At 38.3% G+C, this 20864-nt stretch overlaps 2 protein-coding genes across 6 annotated transcripts in view; both read right to left on the bottom strand.

Annotated features, from left to right (window-relative positions):
• LOC124184988 (fasciculation and elongation protein zeta-2-like) overlaps positions 1-11065 on the bottom strand; it is a 296636-nt gene extending 285571 nt beyond the window's left edge. The window contains exons 1-3 of the transcript XR_006871289.1: positions 11022-11065; positions 10634-10702; positions 9301-9376 (exon numbers count right to left, since the gene is read on the bottom strand). The gene's annotated coding sequence lies outside the window, so the exon portion shown is untranslated. The remainder of the gene's footprint in view (positions 1-9300; positions 9377-10633; positions 10703-11021) is intronic.
• Positions 11066-14319: 3254 nt separating this feature from the next.
• On the bottom strand, positions 14320-20406 carry LOC124184936 (acid phosphatase type 7). 5 transcript variants are annotated; one of them, XM_046575186.1, is made up of 8 exons: positions 20306-20406; positions 18073-18179; positions 17702-17896; positions 16593-16920; positions 16323-16505; positions 16023-16242; positions 15172-15366; positions 14320-15008 (listed from the first exon to the last, which is right to left on the bottom strand). In XM_046575186.1, exons 2-8 carry the CDS (start codon positions 18167-18169, stop codon positions 14925-14927), a joined length of 1302 nt encoding a protein of 433 aa, XP_046431142.1. In that variant the 5' UTR covers positions 18170-18179; positions 20306-20406; the 3' UTR covers positions 14320-14924. The 5 variants fall into 5 exon arrangements, with proteins under 5 accessions (XP_046431142.1, XP_046431137.1, XP_046431138.1 ...); XM_046575181.1 differs by lacking the exon at positions 20306-20406 and adding an exon at positions 20044-20072 and having other exon boundaries at positions 18073-18182; XM_046575182.1 differs by lacking the exon at positions 20306-20406 and adding an exon at positions 20044-20072.
• Between the last annotated feature and the right edge of the window lie 458 nt (positions 20407-20864).

The raw sequence follows: 20864 nt of genomic DNA, 5'->3' as shown, positions 1-20864 counted from the left end.
GTCGAGAAATTTTATTAGCGGACTGACAGCTACCGAATTTGGGGTTGCGCGAAAAACGAATTGAAATAATTTATTGTAAACATGAACCAGGAACCACGGAGCGCTTATCCTGGAAGTCGAGAAATTTTATTAGCGGACTGACAGCTACCGAATTTGGGGTTGCGCGAAAAACGAATTGAAATAATTTATTGTAAACATGAACCAGGAACCACGGAGCGCTTATCCTGGAAGTCGAGAAATTTTATTAGCGGACTGACAGCTACTGAATTCGGGGTTGCGCGAAAAACGAATTGAAATAATTTATTTTAAACATGAACCAGGAACCACGGAGCGCTTATCCTGGAAGTCGAGAAATTTTATTAGCGGACTGACAGCTACCGAATTTGGGGTTGCGCGAAAAACGAATTGAAATAATTTATTGTAAACATGAACCAGGAACCACGGAGCGCTTATCCTGGAAGTCGAGAAATTTTATTAGCGGACTGAAAGCTACCGAATTTGGGGTTGCGCGAAAAACGAATTGAAATAATTTATTGTAAACATGAACCAGGAACCACGGAGCGCTTATCCTGGAAGTCGAGAAATTTTATTAGCGGACTGACAGCTACCGAATTTGGGGTTGCGCGAAAAACGAATTGAAATAATTTATTGTAAACATGAACCAGGAACCACGGAGCGCTTATCCTGGAAGTCGAGAAATTTTATTAGCGGACTGACAGCTACCGAATTTGGGGTTGCGCGAAAAACGAATTGAAATAATTTATTGTAAACATGAACCAGGAACCACCGAGCGCTTATCCTGGAAGTCGAGAAATTTTATAAGCGGACTGACAGCTACCGAATTTGGGGTTGCGCGAAAAACGAATTGAAATAATTTATTGTAAACATGAACCTGGAACCACGGAGCGCTTATCCTGGAAGTCGAGAAATTTTATTAGCGGACTGACAGCTACCGAATTTGGGGTTGCGCGAAAAACGAATTGAAATAATTTATTGTAAACATGAACCAGGAACCACGGAGCGCTTATCCTGGAAGTCGAGAAATTTTATTAGCGGACTGACAGCTACCGAATTTGGGGTTGCGCGAAAAACGAATTGAAATAATTTATTGTAAACATGAACCAGGAACCACGGAGCGCTTATCCTGGAAGTCGAGAAATTTTATTAGCGGACTGACAGGTACCGAATTTGGGGTTGCGCGAAAAACGAATTGAAATAATTTATTTTAAACATGAACCAGGAACCACGGAGCGCTTATCCTGGAAGTCGAGAAATTTTATTAGCGGACTGACAGCTACCGAATTTGGGGTTGCGCGAAAAACGAATTGAAATAATTTATTTTAAACATGAACCAGGAACCACGGAGCGCTTATCCTGGAAGTCGAGAAATTTTATTAGCGGACTGACAGGTACCGAATTTGGGGTTGCGCGAAAAACGAATTGAAATAATTTATTGTAAACATGAACCAGGAACCACGGAGCGCTTATCCTGGAAGTCGAGAAATTTTATTAGCGGACTGACAGCTACCGAATTTGGGGTTGCGCGAAAAACGAATTGAAATAATTTATTGTAAACATGAACCAGGAACCACGGAGCGCTTATCCTGGAAGTCGAGAAATTTTATTAGCGGACTGACAGCTACCGAATTCGGGGTTGCGCGAAAAACGAATTGAAATAATTTATTTTAAACATGAACCAGGAACCACGGAGCGCTTATCCTGGAAGTCGAGAAATTTTATTAGCGGACTGACAGCTACCGAATTTGGGGTTGCGCGAAAAACGAATTGAAATAATTTATTGTAAACATGAACCAGGAACCACGGAGCGCTTATCCTGGAAGTCGAGAAATTTTATTAGCGGACTGACAGCTACCGAATTTGGGGTTGCGCGAAAAACGAATTGAAATAATTTATTGTAAACATGAACCAGGAACCACGGAGCGCTTATCCTGGAAGTCGAGAAATTTTATTAGCGGACTGACAGCTACCGAATTCGGGGTTGCGCGAAAAACGAATTGAAATAATTTATTTTAAACATGAACCAGGAACCACGGAGCGCTTATCCTGGAAGTCGAGAAATTTTATTAGCGGACTGACAGCTACCGAATTTGGGGTTGCGCGAAAAACGAATTGAAATAATTTATTGTAAACATGAACCAGGAACCACCGAGCGCTTATCCTGGAAGTCGAGAAATTTTATTAGCGGACTGACAGCTACCGAATTTGGGGTTGCGCGAAAAACGAATTGAAATAATTTATTGTAAACATGAACCAGGAACCACGGAGCGCTTATCCTGGAAGTCGAGAAATTTTATTAGCGGACTGACAGCTACCGAATTTGGGGTTGCGCGAAAAACGAATTGAAATAATTTATTGTAAACATGAACCTGGAACCACGGAGCGCTTATCCTGGAAGTCGAGAAATTTTATTAGCGGACTGACAGCTACCGAATTTGGGGTTGCGCGAAAAACGAATTGAAATAATTTATTGTAAACATGAACCAGGAACCACGGAGCGCTTATCCTGGAAGTCGAGAAATTTTATTAGCGGACTGACAGCTACCGAATTTGGGGTTGCGCGAAAAACGAATTGAAATAATTTATTGTAAACATGAACCAGGAACCACGGAGCGCTTATCCTGGAAGTCGAGAAATTTTATTAGCGGACTGACAGGTACCGAATTTGGGGTTGCGCGAAAAACGAATTGAAATAATTTATTTTAAACATGAACCAGGAACCACGGAGCGCTTATCCTGGAAGTCGAGAAATTTTATTAGCGGACTGACAGCTACCGAATTTGGGGTTGCGCGAAAAACGAATTGAAATAATTTATTTTAAACATGAACCAGGAACCACGGAGCGCTTATCCTGGAAGTCGAGAAATTTTATTAGCGGACTGACAGCTACCGAATTTGGGGTTGCGCGAAAAACGAATTGAAATAATTTATTGTAAACATGAACCAGGAACCACCGAGCGCTTATCCTGGAAGTCGAGAAATTTTATAAGCGGACTGACAGCTACCGAATTTGGGGTTGCGCGAAAAACGAATTGAAATAATTTATTGTAAACATGAACCTGGAACCACGGAGCGCTTATCCTGGAAGTCGAGAAATTTTATTAGCGGACTGACAGCTACCGAATTTGGGGTTGCGCGAAAAACGAATTGAAATAATTTATTGTAAACATGAACCAGGAACCACGGAGCGCTTATCCTGGAAGTCGAGAAATTTTATTAGCGGACTGACAGCTACCGAATTTGGGGTTGCGCGAAAAACGAATTGAAATAATTTATTGTAAACATGAACCAGGAACCACGGAGCGCTTATCCTGGAAGTCGAGAAATTTTATTAGCGGACTGACAGGTACCGAATTTGGGGTTGCGCGAAAAACGAATTGAAATAATTTATTTTAAACATGAACCAGGAACCACGGAGCGCTTATCCTGGAAGTCGAGAAATTTTATTAGCGGACTGACAGCTACCGAATTTGGGGTTGCGCGAAAAACGAATTGAAATAATTTATTTTAAACATGAACCAGGAACCACGGAGCGCTTATCCTGGAAGTCGAGAAATTTTATTAGCGGACTGACAGGTACCGAATTTGGGGTTGCGCGAAAAACGAATTGAAATAATTTATTGTAAACATGAACCAGGAACCACGGAGCGCTTATCCTGGAAGTCGAGAAATTTTATTAGCGGACTGACAGCTACCGAATTTGGGGTTGCGCGAAAAACGAATTGAAATAATTTATTGTAAACATGAACCAGGAACCACGGAGCGCTTATCCTGGAAGTCGAGAAATTTTATTAGCGGACTGACAGCTACCGAATTCGGGGTTGCGCGAAAAACGAATTGAAATAATTTATTTTAAACATGAACCAGGAACCACGGAGCGCTTATCCTGGAAGTCGAGAAATTTTATTAGCGGACTGACAGCTACCGAATTTGGGGTTGCGCGAAAAACGAATTGAAATAATTTATTGTAAACATGAACCAGGAACCACGGAGCGCTTATCCTGGAAGTCGAGAAATTTTATTAGCGGACTGACAGCTACCGAATTTGGGGTTGCGCGAAAAACGAATTGAAATAATTTATTGTAAACATGAACCAGGAACCACGGAGCGCTTATCCTGGAAGTCGAGAAATTTTATTAGCGGACTGACAGCTACCGAATTCGGGGTTGCGCGAAAAACGAATTGAAATAATTTATTTTAAACATGAACCAGGAACCACGGAGCGCTTATCCTGGAAGTCGAGAAATTTTATTAGCGGACTGACAGCTACCGAATTTGGGGTTGCGCGAAAAACGAATTGAAATAATTTATTGTAAACATGAACCAGGAACCACCGAGCGCTTATCCTGGAAGTCGAGAAATTTTATTAGCGGACTGACAGCTACCGAATTTGGGGTTGCGCGAAAAACGAATTGAAATAATTTATTGTAAACATGAACCAGGAACCACGGAGCGCTTATCCTGGAAGTCGAGAAATTTTATTAGCGGACTGACAGCTACCGAATTTGGGGTTGCGCGAAAAACGAATTGAAATAATTTATTGTAAACATGAACCTGGAACCACGGAGCGCTTATCCTGGAAGTCGAGAAATTTTATTAGCGGACTGACAGCTACCGAATTTGGGGTTGCGCGAAAAACGAATTGAAATAATTTATTGTAAACATGAACCAGGAACCACGGAGCGCTTATCCTGGAAGTCGAGAAATTTTATTAGCGGACTGACAGCTACCGAATTTGGGGTTGCGCGAAAAACGAATTGAAATAATTTATTGTAAACATGAACCAGGAACCACGGAGCGCTTATCCTGGAAGTCGAGAAATTTTATTAGCGGACTGACAGGTACCGAATTTGGGGTTGCGCGAAAAACGAATTGAAATAATTTATTTTAAACATGAACCAGGAACCACGGAGCGCTTATCCTGGAAGTCGAGAAATTTTATTAGCGGACTGACAGCTACCGAATTTGGGGTTGCGCGAAAAACGAATTGAAATAATTTATTTTAAACATGAACCAGGAACCACGGAGCGCTTATCCTGGAAGTCGAGAAATTTTATTAGCGGACTGACAGCTACCGAATTTGGGGTTGCGCGAAAAACGAATTGAAATAATTTATTGTAAACATGAACCAGGAACCACGGAGCGCTTATCCTGGAAGTCGAGAAATTTTATTAGCGGACTGACAGGTACCGAATTTGGGGTTGCGCGAAAAACGAATTGAAATAATTTATTGTAAACATGAACCAGGAACCACGGAGCGCTTATCCTGGAAGTCGAGAAATTTTATTAGCGGACTGACAGCTACCGAATTCGGGGTTGCGCGAAAAACGAATTGAAATAATTTATTTTAAACATGAACCAGGAACCACGGAGCGCTTATCCTGGAAGTCGAGAAATTTTATTAGCGGACTGACAGCTACCGAATTTGGGGTTGCGCGAAAAACGAATTGAAATAATTTATTGTAAACATGAACCAGGAACCACCGAGCGCTTATCCTGGAAGTCGAGAAATTTTATTAGCGGACTGACAGCTACCGAATTTGGGGTTGCGCGAAAAACGAATTGAAATAATTTATTGTAAACATGAACCAGGAACCACGGAGCGCTTATCCTGGAAGTCGAGAAATTTTATTAGCGGACTGACAGCTACCGAATTTGGGGTTGCGCGAAAAACGAATTGAAATAATTTATTGTAAACATGAACCTGGAACCACGGAGCGCTTATCCTGGAAGTCGAGAAATTTTATTAGCGGACTGACAGCTACCGAATTTGGGGTTGCGCGAAAAACGAATTGAAATAATTTATTGTAAACATGAACCAGGAACCACGGAGCGCTTATCCTGGAAGTCGAGAAATTTTATTAGCGGACTGACAGCTACCGAATTTGGGGTTGCGCGAAAAACGAATTGAAATAATTTATTGTAAACATGAACCAGGAACCACGGAGCGCTTATCCTGGAAGTCGAGAAATTTTATTAGCGGACTGACAGGTACCGAATTTGGGGTTGCGCGAAAAACGAATTGAAATAATTTATTTTAAACATGAACCAGGAACCACGGAGCGCTTATCCTGGAAGTCGAGAAATTTTATTAGCGGACTGACAGCTACCGAATTTGGGGTTGCGCGAAAAACGAATTGAAATAATTTATTTTAAACATGAACCAGGAACCACGGAGCGCTTATCCTGGAAGTCGAGAAATTTTATTAGCGGACTGACAGCTACCGAATTTGGGGTTGCGCGAAAAACGAATTGAAATAATTTATTGTAAACATGAACCAGGAACCACGGAGCGCTTATCCTGGAAGTCGAGAAATTTTATTAGCGGACTGACAGGTACCGAATTTGGGGTTGCGCGAAAAACGAATTGAAATAATTTATTGTAAACATGAACCAGGAACCACGGAGCGCTTATCCTGGAAGTCGAGTTTCACCGCGTAGCGGACCCGAAGCGCGGGATCTGGGAGGTTGAGAACCCGGTACTCGAAATTTGCGGAGCGCGACTCTCAACGGTCCGCTCTACTGCGCGGTTGTTACCAGACTGAGGAACTCGGCTAGCCGATTTTAGATTGGTGACGTCACTTTCCGAACATCCGAAAATTCAAACTTTGGTTTCGAACTGTAATACTAGGTATGATGATGTATGATGTATGATGTATGATGTATGATGTATGATGTATGATGATATGATATGATGTACAATGATTTTAGTTTTCACATTTCATACAAGAAATACGCACCTTATCTCTCCTGCCGATTCCAGACTCAAGCGGCCAGGCCCTTCGATGGTCAGCCGTTGACTGAAGATATATCCTTCAGTTAACGGGTCAGCCGATAACGCTGCCGTTCTGCGACAGTTGGACGATGAAAAATTTTGCTCGTATCTTTCAAATGTGTGTTAAAATACACTCGAAGTGTTAAGAAGCGTCGTTCTTTCTTTCCCTATCACCTTTTTAGGTCTTTAAATCACTACGCAGCGTTAAATACTGTCTCATATACGAAGCATCCATTTCATCTCGTTCAAAATCGGCGCATCCGTGATGTATTACAGTTACTCTGAATTTTTTTCCATCCGAATACTTTTCGAAAAATAAATTCTGCTCCTCCACCCAACGCAGATACTTCACTTGCGACCAGCCAAAACAGCGTTTCGATTCTATGCCCATGAAAATTCAAGATCGAAAGAGCAAATGAAAAGTTGTTGGAATAATTATGAATACTAATGTTATGGAATACATCGAGTGCGCGTCGAATAGAATCCCATTTCGAAATGAATAATTCTTCTCTTTTCATATCATAGCTAATCCAGTAATATAGGTAAATAGGATGGTTGGAGGTGTTCGAAAATAGTAGGACATTTCATAAGTTAAAGTCATCGATGATCCGGTGCATCAATTTTATCGTTACAGATTTTTGTTTCCCATGAGGCATAGAGTATTCAACAACGATAATGCAGTCCTTAAAATTCATCATTCATCTCCGTCTGGAAAGCTAATTCGCAAGGCGTGGTATTCTAGATATGTCAAAACTAAGCTAGCGGCACGTGTTTGCATTATTAGAAAAATACCTGTACTCTACATACACTGTTTCTAATCTTTTGCTACATTTGGTTTAATCCCCATGCTTCCACAGCACGAATAGTCGGAAATGTTTTTGATTATCCATAATAAAATAAAAGAAGTAACAAAGCTCAAATTTATTGTTAAAGCTCCAATGAATACATCAAACTGCGGTCGAATTCATTTATTATTTGCACATGACCTCTGTACATTTGATAAATTATTTCTAAATACATTGAAACATATGTATTTATAATGAAATATCATGCAATGGGCTGTGTAAACTATAAACTATAATTTCTATCAAATAGCTGCTTTTATGTCAACATGGCTTTGAGACTCAGTTAAGTTGGATCTAGATTTTTGCCATCGTATGTATTATAGGACATTGGGTTACGAGAACAAATGCGAATTACGAAGAACTCCGTATTAGAGATAAGGATATTTTAGTTCAAGTATACCTATACACAGAAATCCGTATGCGAATATACTAAAACCTCTGTGTTTATTGTAAAAATCTAGTTCTCAATATGTGTATATATGTATATACACATGCATAAGTATACATATACATATATACACATACATGTACACAAATAATCGCCAAGAAATTAGAAACACTCACAACTTGTCGCAAAAACAGTAAAACGTAAGGTTAATAATATACAAATTACACAAGCGCAACATAAAACGTGGCAAGGGCAATCCTAGTGCAGTGATTGTATAAACTGAAGAAGTATACATTTACATATACATGATATAAATTAATAGACTAGAAAAAAGTATTTAGAGAGCTTATCTAATTCCGATCTTGTCACAATAGATCATTCACATAATCAATATACGGTTAAAGCTGTATTAGCTACATTCACAATTAGAGATAATATTTTTTATCCATTTTTATAGTTATTTAATTTCTTGTACAACAATTTTTCAAACTTCACCGCAAAATGCCCAACGAGTTCTCGTAGTGCAAATACGAGTCCAATTACCTTACAGATGGCATCACATTGATTTTTGCCTTCTCGCGTCGAGTTATAAATACAGAGAAATCTCAACGAGAGCTTATTTCTATAAGATTTATTGTAGTGCTATATGAAAGCACAATGGCAAGAAGAGAGGAGCAATCTGCATCTTAATAAATCTTTTCTTCTTTATACGTAGCACAGCGATGTCACTTCGGAGGATATGTACTAGTGGATCACTAGGTGGGGCACAGAACTGAAACATAATTATGTTGAAAATCTTCAACATCTCTTACAGAAAGTAGGTACGTTGCCAGACCTTATATACCAACAATGAATATTCATAGAGGCTATATTCATAAATACTTACAAAAGTAAGCTAATATTTTACCCGCAATTGCTTGTTACTGATAACTTGATATGATTACAATTTGGTTCATTACGGTTTACTTATTTTCAGACAATCCTGAAGTTGTATTCCAAGTTTTTCTAAAAATTCATCGCCTGAATAACATTACAAACTTCAACCTCATGATAATAACTGGACCGTGAAATATACAAGTATTTATCTCGCACGGATTCAAGACAAGGTGAAAGAAATCAACCCACCCTTCAATATGTAGTCCGTTAATAATGTGGGCACCGTTGGACTATCCTCATTAATATCCTTTTATACTGAAAACAAAAACATATTATTAATTTCGAATGAAGTTATTAAGTCATTGTTGGTACTGTTACCAAGAACTTGTAAAACTTACTCTTAATGAGGACTTGTAAAGCTTGATTATCAGGTGGGCCACTGTCCATGTGATAAGGTATCACTGTTGTCAAATACTGTAAATTTCCAATATATTTTTGTCAGGTTAGAAACGTATCTCATAGGTCTAACAAGATTGACAAAGTACTAATCAGACTTTGCTCGTAAATCTAACATGCCTACCTCGGAATCTTGTATGGATCTATGCTGCGGCAACGGGCTATTACTATTTTGTATTTGGTTTCTCTTCTTTGTCACCCTACCCTATCCTACCCTACCCTCCCCCGCCCCACCCCGCCAACGAGCACCGTGCTGCTAATACTACTACTACTCCTATTACTACACCTACTCCTGATGGTACTCCTACTTCCACTCCTGATACTACTTATTCACCTGATCCCACAGCTACTCGAGGTTCTACTCCTGATCCCACACCTACTCCTGATTCTACTGCTGATCCTACACCAACTCCTGATTCTATTCCTGATCCTACACCTACTCCTGATCCTACTCCTGATCCTTCTTTTATTCGTACTTCTACTTCTACTCCCACTCCTACTCCCATTCCTGATCCTACTTCATCAAATACTATAATGATGTTAAACTCACCGAGGACAAATCCTCGTCCTCCTCTTCCACCGTGTTCTCCTCGTCTTCCTCGTCCTCCTCCTCGTCCAGCTCGACTGCCTCCATCCACCGCTAACTACCTCCAACGACCACTGCTAACCACCTCGGGTGATACCTGGAATAGTGATAAATATTTTTAGTATAAGAACACATCAAAAATATCATGTAAGGATTAATATAATTAATTAATATGTAATAAATTTTATTAGCGCATTTGAAGCTACTGAACATGTGCTTGCGCGAAAAATGAATTGTAGTAATTTATTGTAAACATGACAAGTTTGAAAAATTCTAAATACAATGTTAATGCAATTACCAATAAATATTATAAAAATGTTTCACTCACCGAGCACAAATCCTCGTCCTCCTCGTCCACCTTGCTCTCCTATTTTCCTCGCCCTCCTCCTCGTCCACCTCCGACCACCACCAACCACCGCCAACAACCACCGACGACCACCTCGGGTTATACCTGGAATAGTATAAATATTCCAAGTATAAGAACACATGAAAAATATTGTGTTTGGATTAATATAATCAATTAATTAATTAATATGTAATAAATTTTATGAGCGCATTTAAAACTACTGAATATGTGCTTGCGCGAAAAATGAATTGAAATAATTTATTGCAAACATGACAACTTTGAAAAATTTTGAATACAATGTAAATGCAATTACCAATAAATATTATAAAAATGTTTCACTCACCGAGCACAAATCCTCGTCCTCCTCGTTCACCTTGTTTTCCTTGACTTCCTCGTCCTTCTCCTCGTCCACCTCCGACCACCGCCAACCACCGCGGGTTATACCGGGAATAGTAATAAATATTTCCAGTATAAGAACACATCAAAAATGTTGTGTCACGATTAGTATAATTAATTTATTAATTAATAATATAGTAAATTTTATCAGCGCATTCATAGCTACTGAAGTTTTGCTTCCGCGAAAAGAAGAATCAATTGAAATAATTTATTGTAAACATGACAAATTTGAAATATTGTAGATGAAATATAACTACAATTGCCATCAAATACTATAAAAATGTTTCACTCACAGTGCACAAATCCTCGTCTTCCTCGTCCTTCTCCTCATCCACCTCCAACCACCGCCAACCACCTCCAACAACCACCTTCAACCATCTCGGGTTATACCTTGAATAGTAATAAATATTTCCAGTATAAAAACACATTAAAAATATTGTGTAAGGATTACTATAATTAATTAATCAGTTAATAATATAATAAATTTTATCAGCGCATTCATAGCTACTGAATTTGTGCCTGCGCGAATAATGAATTGAAATAACTTATTGTAAACGTGACAAGTTCGAAAAATTTGAAATGAAATATAATTGGAATTGCCATTAAACATTACAAAAATGTTGAACTCACCGAGCACAAATCCTCATCCTCCTCGTCCACCTCGTCCTCCTCGCCCACCTCCCACCACCGCCAACCACCTCCAACAACCACCGCCAACGACCTCGGGTTATACCGCGAATACTAATAAATATTTTCAGTATCAGAACACATCAAAAATATTGGGTAAGGATTATTATAATTTTTGTAACGACACATGTTATCCAGAAGTTTATGAGAAAATTTCAAAAAATTATAGAAATTTTATTAGCGCACTGACAGCTACTGAATTTGGGCTTGCGTGAAAAATGAATTGAAATACGGAGCGCTTGTCCTGGAAGTCAAGCTTCACCAGGTAGCGAACCTGGAGCGCAGGAACCACGAAGTGCTTGTCCTGGAATTTAAGTTTCACCAGGTAGTGGACCCGGAGCGCAGAAACTACGGAGCGCTTTGTCCCGAAAGTCGAGTTTTACCAGGTAGTGGACCCGGAGCGCAGAAATTACGAAGCGCCTGTCCTTGAACTCAAGTTGCACTAGGACGCGGACCCCGAGCGCACGATCCAGGCGGTAGAGAACCCGGTACTCGAAATTTGCGGAGCGCGATTTTCATACGTCCGCTCTACTGCGCGGTTGTTTCCAGACTGAGGAATTCGGCCCGCAGATTTTCAAGCAGATCGATGACGTTAAGAGAAAAAAAATTCTGAGTGACGTCACTTTCTGAACATCCGAACATCCAAACTTTGGTTTCGAACTTTAATACTATGTACGATGATGTATGATGTATGATGTATGATGATATGATACGATGTATAATGATTTTAGTTTGCACATTTCGTACAACAAATACGCACTTTATCCTTCCTGCCGATTCCAGACTCAAGCGGCCAGGCCCTTCGATAGTCAGCCGTTGACTAAAGATATATTCTTCAGTTAACGGGTCAGCTAACAATGCTGCCGTTCTGCGACAGTTGGATGATAAAAAATTTTGCTCATACCTTTCAAATGTGTGTTAAAATACACTTGAAGTTTCAAGAAGCTTTGTTTTTTCTCTCCCTATCACCTTTTTAGGTCTTCAATTCACTACACGGCGTTACTGTCTTATATACCGAGCATGCATTTCATCACGATCAAAATCAGCGCATCCGTGATGTATTACAGTAACTCTGAATTTTTTTCCATACGAATACTTTTCGAAAAACAATTCTGCTCCTCTACCCAACGTAGATACTTCACTTGCGACCAGCTAAAACAGCATTTCGATTTTATGCCGACGAAAATTCAAAATCGAGAGAGCAAATGAAAAGTTGTTGGAATCATTATGAATAATAATGTTATGGTACACATCGAGCGCGCGTCGAATAGAATCCCATTTCGAAATGACTAATCCTTCTTTTCTCATATTACAGCCGTATTATTGTATATAATCTAGTTTGTCTCCTGGAAAATTATAAAATTTATAGTATGGATCACGTATTAATCCTAAATGTATCATACATATCAATATCGTACATGGACCGCGTGTGCGTGTATACTTTTTGGTCTCTGCATCATTATTAAATCTGATCTGTTATCATTTATAATCTAGGTATTAATTCTTCCCTCGGGTACGTATACTTTAATTAAATCACTGTTTTGCTACGAATTTTGGAAGAAATTTATTCTCATTAATTATTTCTTGTATCGCCGACAAGTCGGTAACGCTTCAACTCGATAAGTACACACAGGCTAAATACTGGCTTGGGATTACTATTGCGAAGACTGTGTTACTCAGAAGGTGAATGCAGCCAGCATCATGTCGAAATCGGTAACTCTCCGATGTTCTGCAATAAGTTCTCAACTCCACCGTCGGAACATCTCAGGAGGCGCACGCGCACGACGATTTTCGGTCGTCACACCAAAGCCCATAAGGGTAACTGTCTTTATCTTCTTCAGTCAACGGTTTTACATTTGCATGTGGAAAATCAAATCTGCTACTGAAGATTACATGGGCACATAAACATTTTACTCAAGAAAATAATTGTATGATGAATGTATGTGACCATAGCGACACATATTAGTGAAAATGAAATGCATGATGAATCGAAAGACCAAAGATCAAATAAAATTCCATCGGTACGTTTTCTTGATGAAAAGAAAACGGTAATCACACTGAATCAATTTCAAATCAAAATCAAATGCAAAGGATACACAATAATGAGTGTGTGGGGTAATAATAAAGTAATTACGCATTATGTATAATATTATTATTATTATATTAAAATACCTCAAAAATTTAACGTGGCGTTTTTACGTAGAGTATAGTTTGGATTGCTTCTTAATTACCCTACTATTCTTCAACATTTTCCGACTTTTTTTTTAGCTGATTGAGGCATTCTCATGACTGTATAGTAGTGTAGACAGTATACAATGACTTCATCCTTATGCAAATCGCATGGAAACGAGAACTCACAATTTATTAGAGCATCATCATCTGTCACCTGATATAAATAGATACGCAATAGTTGAAGTGCTTTTCGCAAATAAAATGATTGAATTTAAGATCGACACCGAATTTTTTAGCAGCACTGTACCACTTTTGAAATATAATAGGATCCTTGGGAGCACGAAACAAGGAGATTGTTTCGTCAGCTCCTAGACATCCGCTCCGACAATCGGGAAAACAACAGTTCACCACTTTCTTGTCTTTCGAGTAAACGACAGAGATCCAAACGTCGATCCTGAATTGCCTGTCAACTTTCGTAAATACTGTGTTGTTAAATTACCGCCATTATTGTTTAACTCACCCGCACCGACGCATGAGGCCCCTGGCGGATTCCCACCGTACTAAGATAAAGTAATCACAGCGACCGAGAGCCAGTCGGACCCTTTCTTATTTTTACACCGTCGGATTCATAGCACTCGGTATTAGAGGTAAATACCCAACGGGCTTGAAAACATGTTTGAAGGAGTGGAAGGATTACCATTCGACTGTGTTTTAACTGATGTACGGGATTACGGGCGTGTACGTCAAAATTGTACTAGATCAATGAAAATTATATAAATTGTTTCCACTTTTATTTCAAACTCCTATGTAAAATTTGAAAGCGAATATCTGAATCATATTGGAGTTATTTTACTTTTAATTTAACGTTATTTTACATTGAGACCTTAGAGCATATACTACTGGATGTAGCTACCCATGCTGTCAATCTCGCGAAAATTGTGGCCGTGTGATACGAGCGCGATATATTACCGGGTTACTTGGAAACTCCGGCTCACTCACACGGTATTTCATTGGCTGAAAGGAAACGTATCGGCGAATCAGGTTGTATACATAGCATACTGCACTATCTCACTCCTCCACCACACTTTCTGTACATGCGAGGCTACCTCCAGCATGATAAAAGATTGAGCCTGACAGTTGCTCTAATAAGAATCATGCGTCAAAAAGTACCTACATGTGCATATACAACAAATTTTATTTCCTGTGCTACCATCTGTCAAAGATGAGAATATTGTGTAGTTTTTATAAGTACTAGTGCTCATAAAAATTACAAAATAGTTGACTCATTGACAAAGCTAGTACAGAAAACAAAATTAATAAAATTCAAAGGAAACATAATATCATGCATGTATGTTAATATCCCAGTTATTTCTTTAAAATTAATTTGGAGTGTATTCAGGCCATAAATCATCTTTGATTAACCATAATTGGTCCAAAACTGCTCCTTGTTTGTCATCAGATACCTGTAGGTAAAGAGATCGTTAAGTAAGTACTAATTATCAAGTCTGTTTCACAATTATAATAATGGCCGTTCAAAGCTGAATAAGGACTAGTTGTTTCAGACCCTTGTTGCAACAAAACATACCAAAAAATTACAGCTATTTTAGTATGGGGAAAGATTCTGACCTGCTCTAGATACAAATGAGTTGTATTAAATGCCTTCAAACGGGTATATCCATAGTCAGAACTACGGTACGCAGACCAGTCTGGCCTATTAGGGATAAACTTCTCTTTCCCTTCCTTACAACCAGCAGATCCAGTTACTATATGCACTGGAGCTTTGTAATTTCTGTATGGTTGCTCATATGATCCATTGTACACCTGAATTTAATGGGAAATTCAAATAGTTGATGATTTCATTGAATTGTTAAATTATCGTTTTCACTATAGAATGGTATACATGAGTCGTTTGAATCCTCGGCATTTTACCAATGAGATATTCTGTGGAGGTCAATTTGCTTAGCATTATTCTACTGGTGTGTATAAAAAAAGATTGGGTTAGGGATAGTTTACTGCCACAGGCTCCTTGGAATCGGTTAGTTTAGCTATAGCTGGTAGGACGTAAACATCTGTCGAGGATGCAAATGATCCGCCATAAAAAGACCCTCTTTTAGTTGCTGAATTCTCCCATATTTGTTTTTCCCGAAAGTACGGAATCTCAAGTAAAAATGTCTAAAAGGATTTCTTTTCAAATAACTCACTTCACAAAAGTTATTAATGTTTCAATGTTACCGTGCATTTTGTGCATTTTTTTTGGACGATTGAATTAAAAATTCCCAAATTAATGTTACAATATTATTATTGTTCAAACTTATATTCAAAACTGTAAAGAACACTTATGATTTTTTTTCGGAATTTTTAGTAATGTTAAGGGTTGTTAAATACGTTGGGAACGCAAACAACCCTCAGAAGATGCCAAAAAATAGTGCACCATTCTAGAATTAATTATGATGAGTATCAATTGTTCCATACAATACCTTAAAGTTATACATAGGCCACAAGCGTTCGTAGCTGTGTTCATGAGCCCATATTTCCAGATCCACTTTGTGTTTATAAAACAAATCTTCCAAACCGAACCAGTGGAAGAGTGGCAATCCAACTCTGACCAGCGATTGATGATTTGTACAATCATCGGCGTTAGCATTACTGCAGTACATTGGTCTGTGTCCAAAAGTAACGATCCAGGGACGTTTGGCTCTATAATAAAATTTATTATTCGATTTCTCAATTCAATGGAAAAACATCAGACAAAAATCAAATCTTATATGAAATCTTACCTATTTTCAGGTTTATTGGCTTCGCGCAAGTCATTGTCGAGCCATTCATACTGTTTAACAAGCTGTTTCAATCCATAATTCATAAAATAATAGGCTTCTGTTTCAATGCCAATAAAATGCACAGGACCCATATTAAAGCTGTACCAAAGGCCTTCTGATTCTCCAGGCATTGTGAAGCGGGCTCTATAAAGTATGCATTTGGCATTTACAAACATACTTACAAAAAGAGTATCATTTAAAGCTAAAACATTTCAAAGTACTTATTCTTACCTATAGTTACTGAAATTGTATTTCTCTTCGTGATTACCAGGCACTGTCATGTATGGCAGATAGGCTGCAATTGATTCAATTTGCCGCATGAACTGATCTCCGACAGCTGCATTGTTTGTATTCATATCATACGCAAAATCACCTACATGAATTGCAGCATCGTACAGACCGCGCTGAGTTTCTTCTTGTAGCCTGCGCAAACTCTGTGCATTTTCATTACCCATATCTCCAAAAATAACAACTTGGGGAGCCCATGTTGCCTGGTCAGTCGGTGCAGTTACAAAATAAAACATGTCTGACCATGCGTATTCATTTCCGCATTGGTACACTGTGATTTAAAATGATACGAAATAGGGTATAAATATAATACTAGTAATAGTAATATAATTTAATAGTAACATAAGTGCCATGGCTTTGCTTACAATAAAAGTTATGTGAAAATTGTTATGTTATTAAGGGGAGCGCCGGATAAACTTGCCAAGTCTGGCATTTTTCAATAGAACTAAATGCATATCAGATTACTTGTTTTCGGGTCTTAAAAACCATATACAACCATCTCAAAACCGAGAAAATGTTTTTGGTAATGAGTGTTTCGGTCTTTGATAAGTTTCAGACGACCCGCTCTTATTTCTGTTGAACAAGATGTCGGGTTGTTGCATCGATTTTTTTAGGCCCCTAAACTGAAAGTAAAAATGAAAACCCATATTTTACCCTTTCTCTTGAGAAGTTTGCGTTATTCCTGTCAAACCAAGAATTCATAACTTCCTCCGATTTTTCTTGTGTTCCTAGGATCTATCCTAGCATCAGTTCATTTTTTCTTTCAGATTTGGAGACATAAATAAAATAAAAGCGATCCTAGACATTCTTTGTATGGATATTAGGAATCCTAAAAAAATCGATGTGACAGCCAGAGATCTTGCTTAAAAGAAATAAGAGCGTGTAGCCTAGAACCTATCACGGACCGAAACACGTATTAACAAGAACGTTTTTTTTGGTTTTGAGATGGTTGTTTGTGGTTCTTAAGGCCCAAAAACAAGTGATCTAATAAGCATTCAGTTACACTTAAATATGCAATCACCTGATACTTCTCTTGAGTCAAGATTTCTTACCGTATTTACTCCCTGGTGTTAAGTCTTTCAGCAATACCCTGTGTATGTATTGCTTGTGTTTTTTTCGACCCCCATCAACAAATGGAGTTGAATTACCCTTGGCTGTGAGTGCGTAACCATTAATACCATATTGAACAATGGATTCCTGAGTTTTATCCATTGTAGTCCAAGTGATGGAGATATCATGCACATTATCTGTGTAAAATTGATTAAATCTGACTATTAGCTGATGATATACAATCATGTTTAACGACATCTTTTATAACTGGCCAAAAATTAAATAGCATAAACTTCATGGACTATAATTGAATTATGCACAAAGAAATTTGTAATAGGCCATTCATTTGTGTACTAGAAATAGTAGATTTTACCTCCATATGCGATGTGCACAGCTTCCGGTTGATACTGAACAATTCCTAAGGCTGAACCCAAGATTCCCAAAACCAGGATCAATGATGTGGGAATCATTGTGCATGTACTGCTAGAAACAAAGAAGTGATTAACGTGACATTTCCACTGAGAGTTCGCTTCACTTATCTATTGTGACTGATGGATAATGAGAACATGTGACTCAGACTACATGTATATGAGCAGAGTGTATGTTAAATTGATCAAAGTTCGTGTAGACACGTTTACATTGGATTGCGTGTACTGCATATTTGTGATATTATTATGACCTCTCCTCCCCTTTGAATCAGTACAATTAGGTAAAATTGTTCAAGGACAGATAAGCTAGATTTCGAAACCAATGCCTATGGTTAAATGTTCAATGATTTGCAAACAAGGTAGTATATTTTTTTTTAAACTTTTACACAGTTCTCTTTTCCAGGTTTCATCACTTGAGATATGTACTTATTCTAGAAACCTTGTAGGTAGAACTTGTTCAAACGATAAATAGAATATTAAATCCTGTTTCCACATTTCATTCAAATACACTTCACACACTGCTATTCTCACAAACTCGTCTACCCTTATTTACATACTATGACTATATATGTATATATTTGTCAAAAAATTAAAAAGACAATTTGCAATAGAGAAGTTGATTCTGTGAAGAGGCAAAATGCGTGTAAGTTGTATATGGATGCATATAGGTATGTACATACATATACTTATAAGTAACCCTACAATAAGATATGAGAATGACAAATAAAGCAAGATGATGGCAAAATGATTTGCACATATTATTGTATGAATGTTATCCAATGACACAGGGATCTTTAATCAAGGCATTTAAACGACTTCTAGGAAGTACGTACGACACGAAACTCTAGAGTGTCAACCACATCATTATAGAGGAAAAACAGTGACGAAAAACGATTAGGACCAATAAATACAATAAATAATGTATCGTACAGGAAAAGTCTATTGTAGTGGCAGGATTATGGATGAAGAAATACAAGTTGAAGAGTATCGTGTAAATTACGCAGGCACTTACTTTTTTGAACTCAATTGTATCGTTTACTGTACTACGGATCTAAATTGTTAACATTAATGAACTTCGTATCCAATATTCTCCGTCACTTGGACGGAGGTGGACAGCACGGCTTGTAAACAGGTCACAGTGTAAGAATATAGGTGCTTCGATGCAACTTCGGTTTGTGACTGACTAGATTCTACACCAGTGTTGCCAAATGTTCCGGGCGTCCTACCCCTAGACTGATTTCGTTTCTCCCTGAAAATACCCTAGATTCCTCTACTACCACGGATTTATGGACGGTGCAGGCTAGACTTGTGGGCGAGGGGTATGCGCCTTGGAGAGAGTACATGTGGGCCGTGTTCGTAAATTGACTGACAGTACTGAAAATTCCCTAGGACAGAGTCAGAGCTATTCACGAACTTGGGAGCGCAAAAGAGATGAAAGATTGCTGACAGTACTGTCAGTCAATTTTCGAACACGGCCGTGATAGCACGTCGGCCATATTGATGAGCTAAGTTTTCGGGCGCCACGTTTAAACGATTCACTTTAGGCAGTATTAGTTTTTCGGACAGATCACTGCGATAAACTATTTCCGCGAACTGTATAGGTATTTACGAACACCGCTTCAATTCTTTTTGTATAAAAAACTGTGCAGGTAAGCACATTGTTTTTAAATCCAATTTTAATTCCGGCGTACATTCTGTAGAGGTGCAAAGCACCTGTACATAGAACCAGAATAATACTGAGTATAAATATAAACAAAGAAAAAAACAAAAAAAAAAACATAATACAATGATAGAATGAACAGAAAACATCGCGTTGAATAATTCGTAAATTATTGTATATAGAACCTACATAAATATATGATTTATGTTCACGTCCTGAAATATATTTGTATTAAAAAACTATGAATTGAACTCACATTTGGAATAGCATCGTCTTTTAGCCTAACTATGAAGGCAGATATTCGATCGAATGATTTCGGTGAAAAATGACATGAACATAAATAAGCATACTTTGGCCACTCTTTGGCACACTTGTGTTCGTCAACCCTATCGTATCAAGCCATATCCTACGCCTCTCAATATTTTTCGGAAAACTTGAATGAATATAGATACAAATACATTACTTGGAATCACAGCATTCATATTATTTACAGTTTCAAAAGCTTTACTTATACTTACAGGTGAAATGTAGCCTTATTCTGTACTTCGACCTCATATTGTTTTGGTGATTTTGAGAAAGATCTGCGTTTGCAGTTAGGCGCTACACAATAAGGTATGTTGTATTATTCTGAATTCTCAGTCTGTGATCGGGTACCTTCTGGCCTAACCTATACAATAATAACAACAACCGCACGTGCGTACACATCCGTGTGCGTCCGTGGTCGGTGGTATACGTATATCTATTTAGCTCATCAAGGTGGCTGACGGCTCTGATTCCCTTTCCATCTTTCGCCGCATCCCCGCAGGAAAAGACTTCGTCCATAAGTCCGTGCCTACTACAATTTCTATTGATGTGGGGGAAATCTAGACCTAGAATTGATGCGATTTTAAAAGGTTAATTTCAGCTCATTTACGGCGATTTTGACCAATACAGTGGGAGGAGTTTTAATAGTATATTAAATGGAAATTTACGTCGGTCTCGATTAGATCCATAAATTAACTGATTATTTAACTCGACGTAAGTAAAACTTATGGAGGGTATAGGTACGACAGAGGACAATGTTATATGGGCTTTCAA

This window comes from Neodiprion fabricii, chromosome 6 (assembly GCF_021155785.1).
Source record: "Neodiprion fabricii isolate iyNeoFabr1 chromosome 6, iyNeoFabr1.1, whole genome shotgun sequence".
NCBI lineage: Eukaryota > Metazoa > Arthropoda > Insecta > Hymenoptera > Diprionidae > Neodiprion > Neodiprion fabricii.
This window is presented reverse-complemented; position numbering and strand designations above follow the sequence as displayed.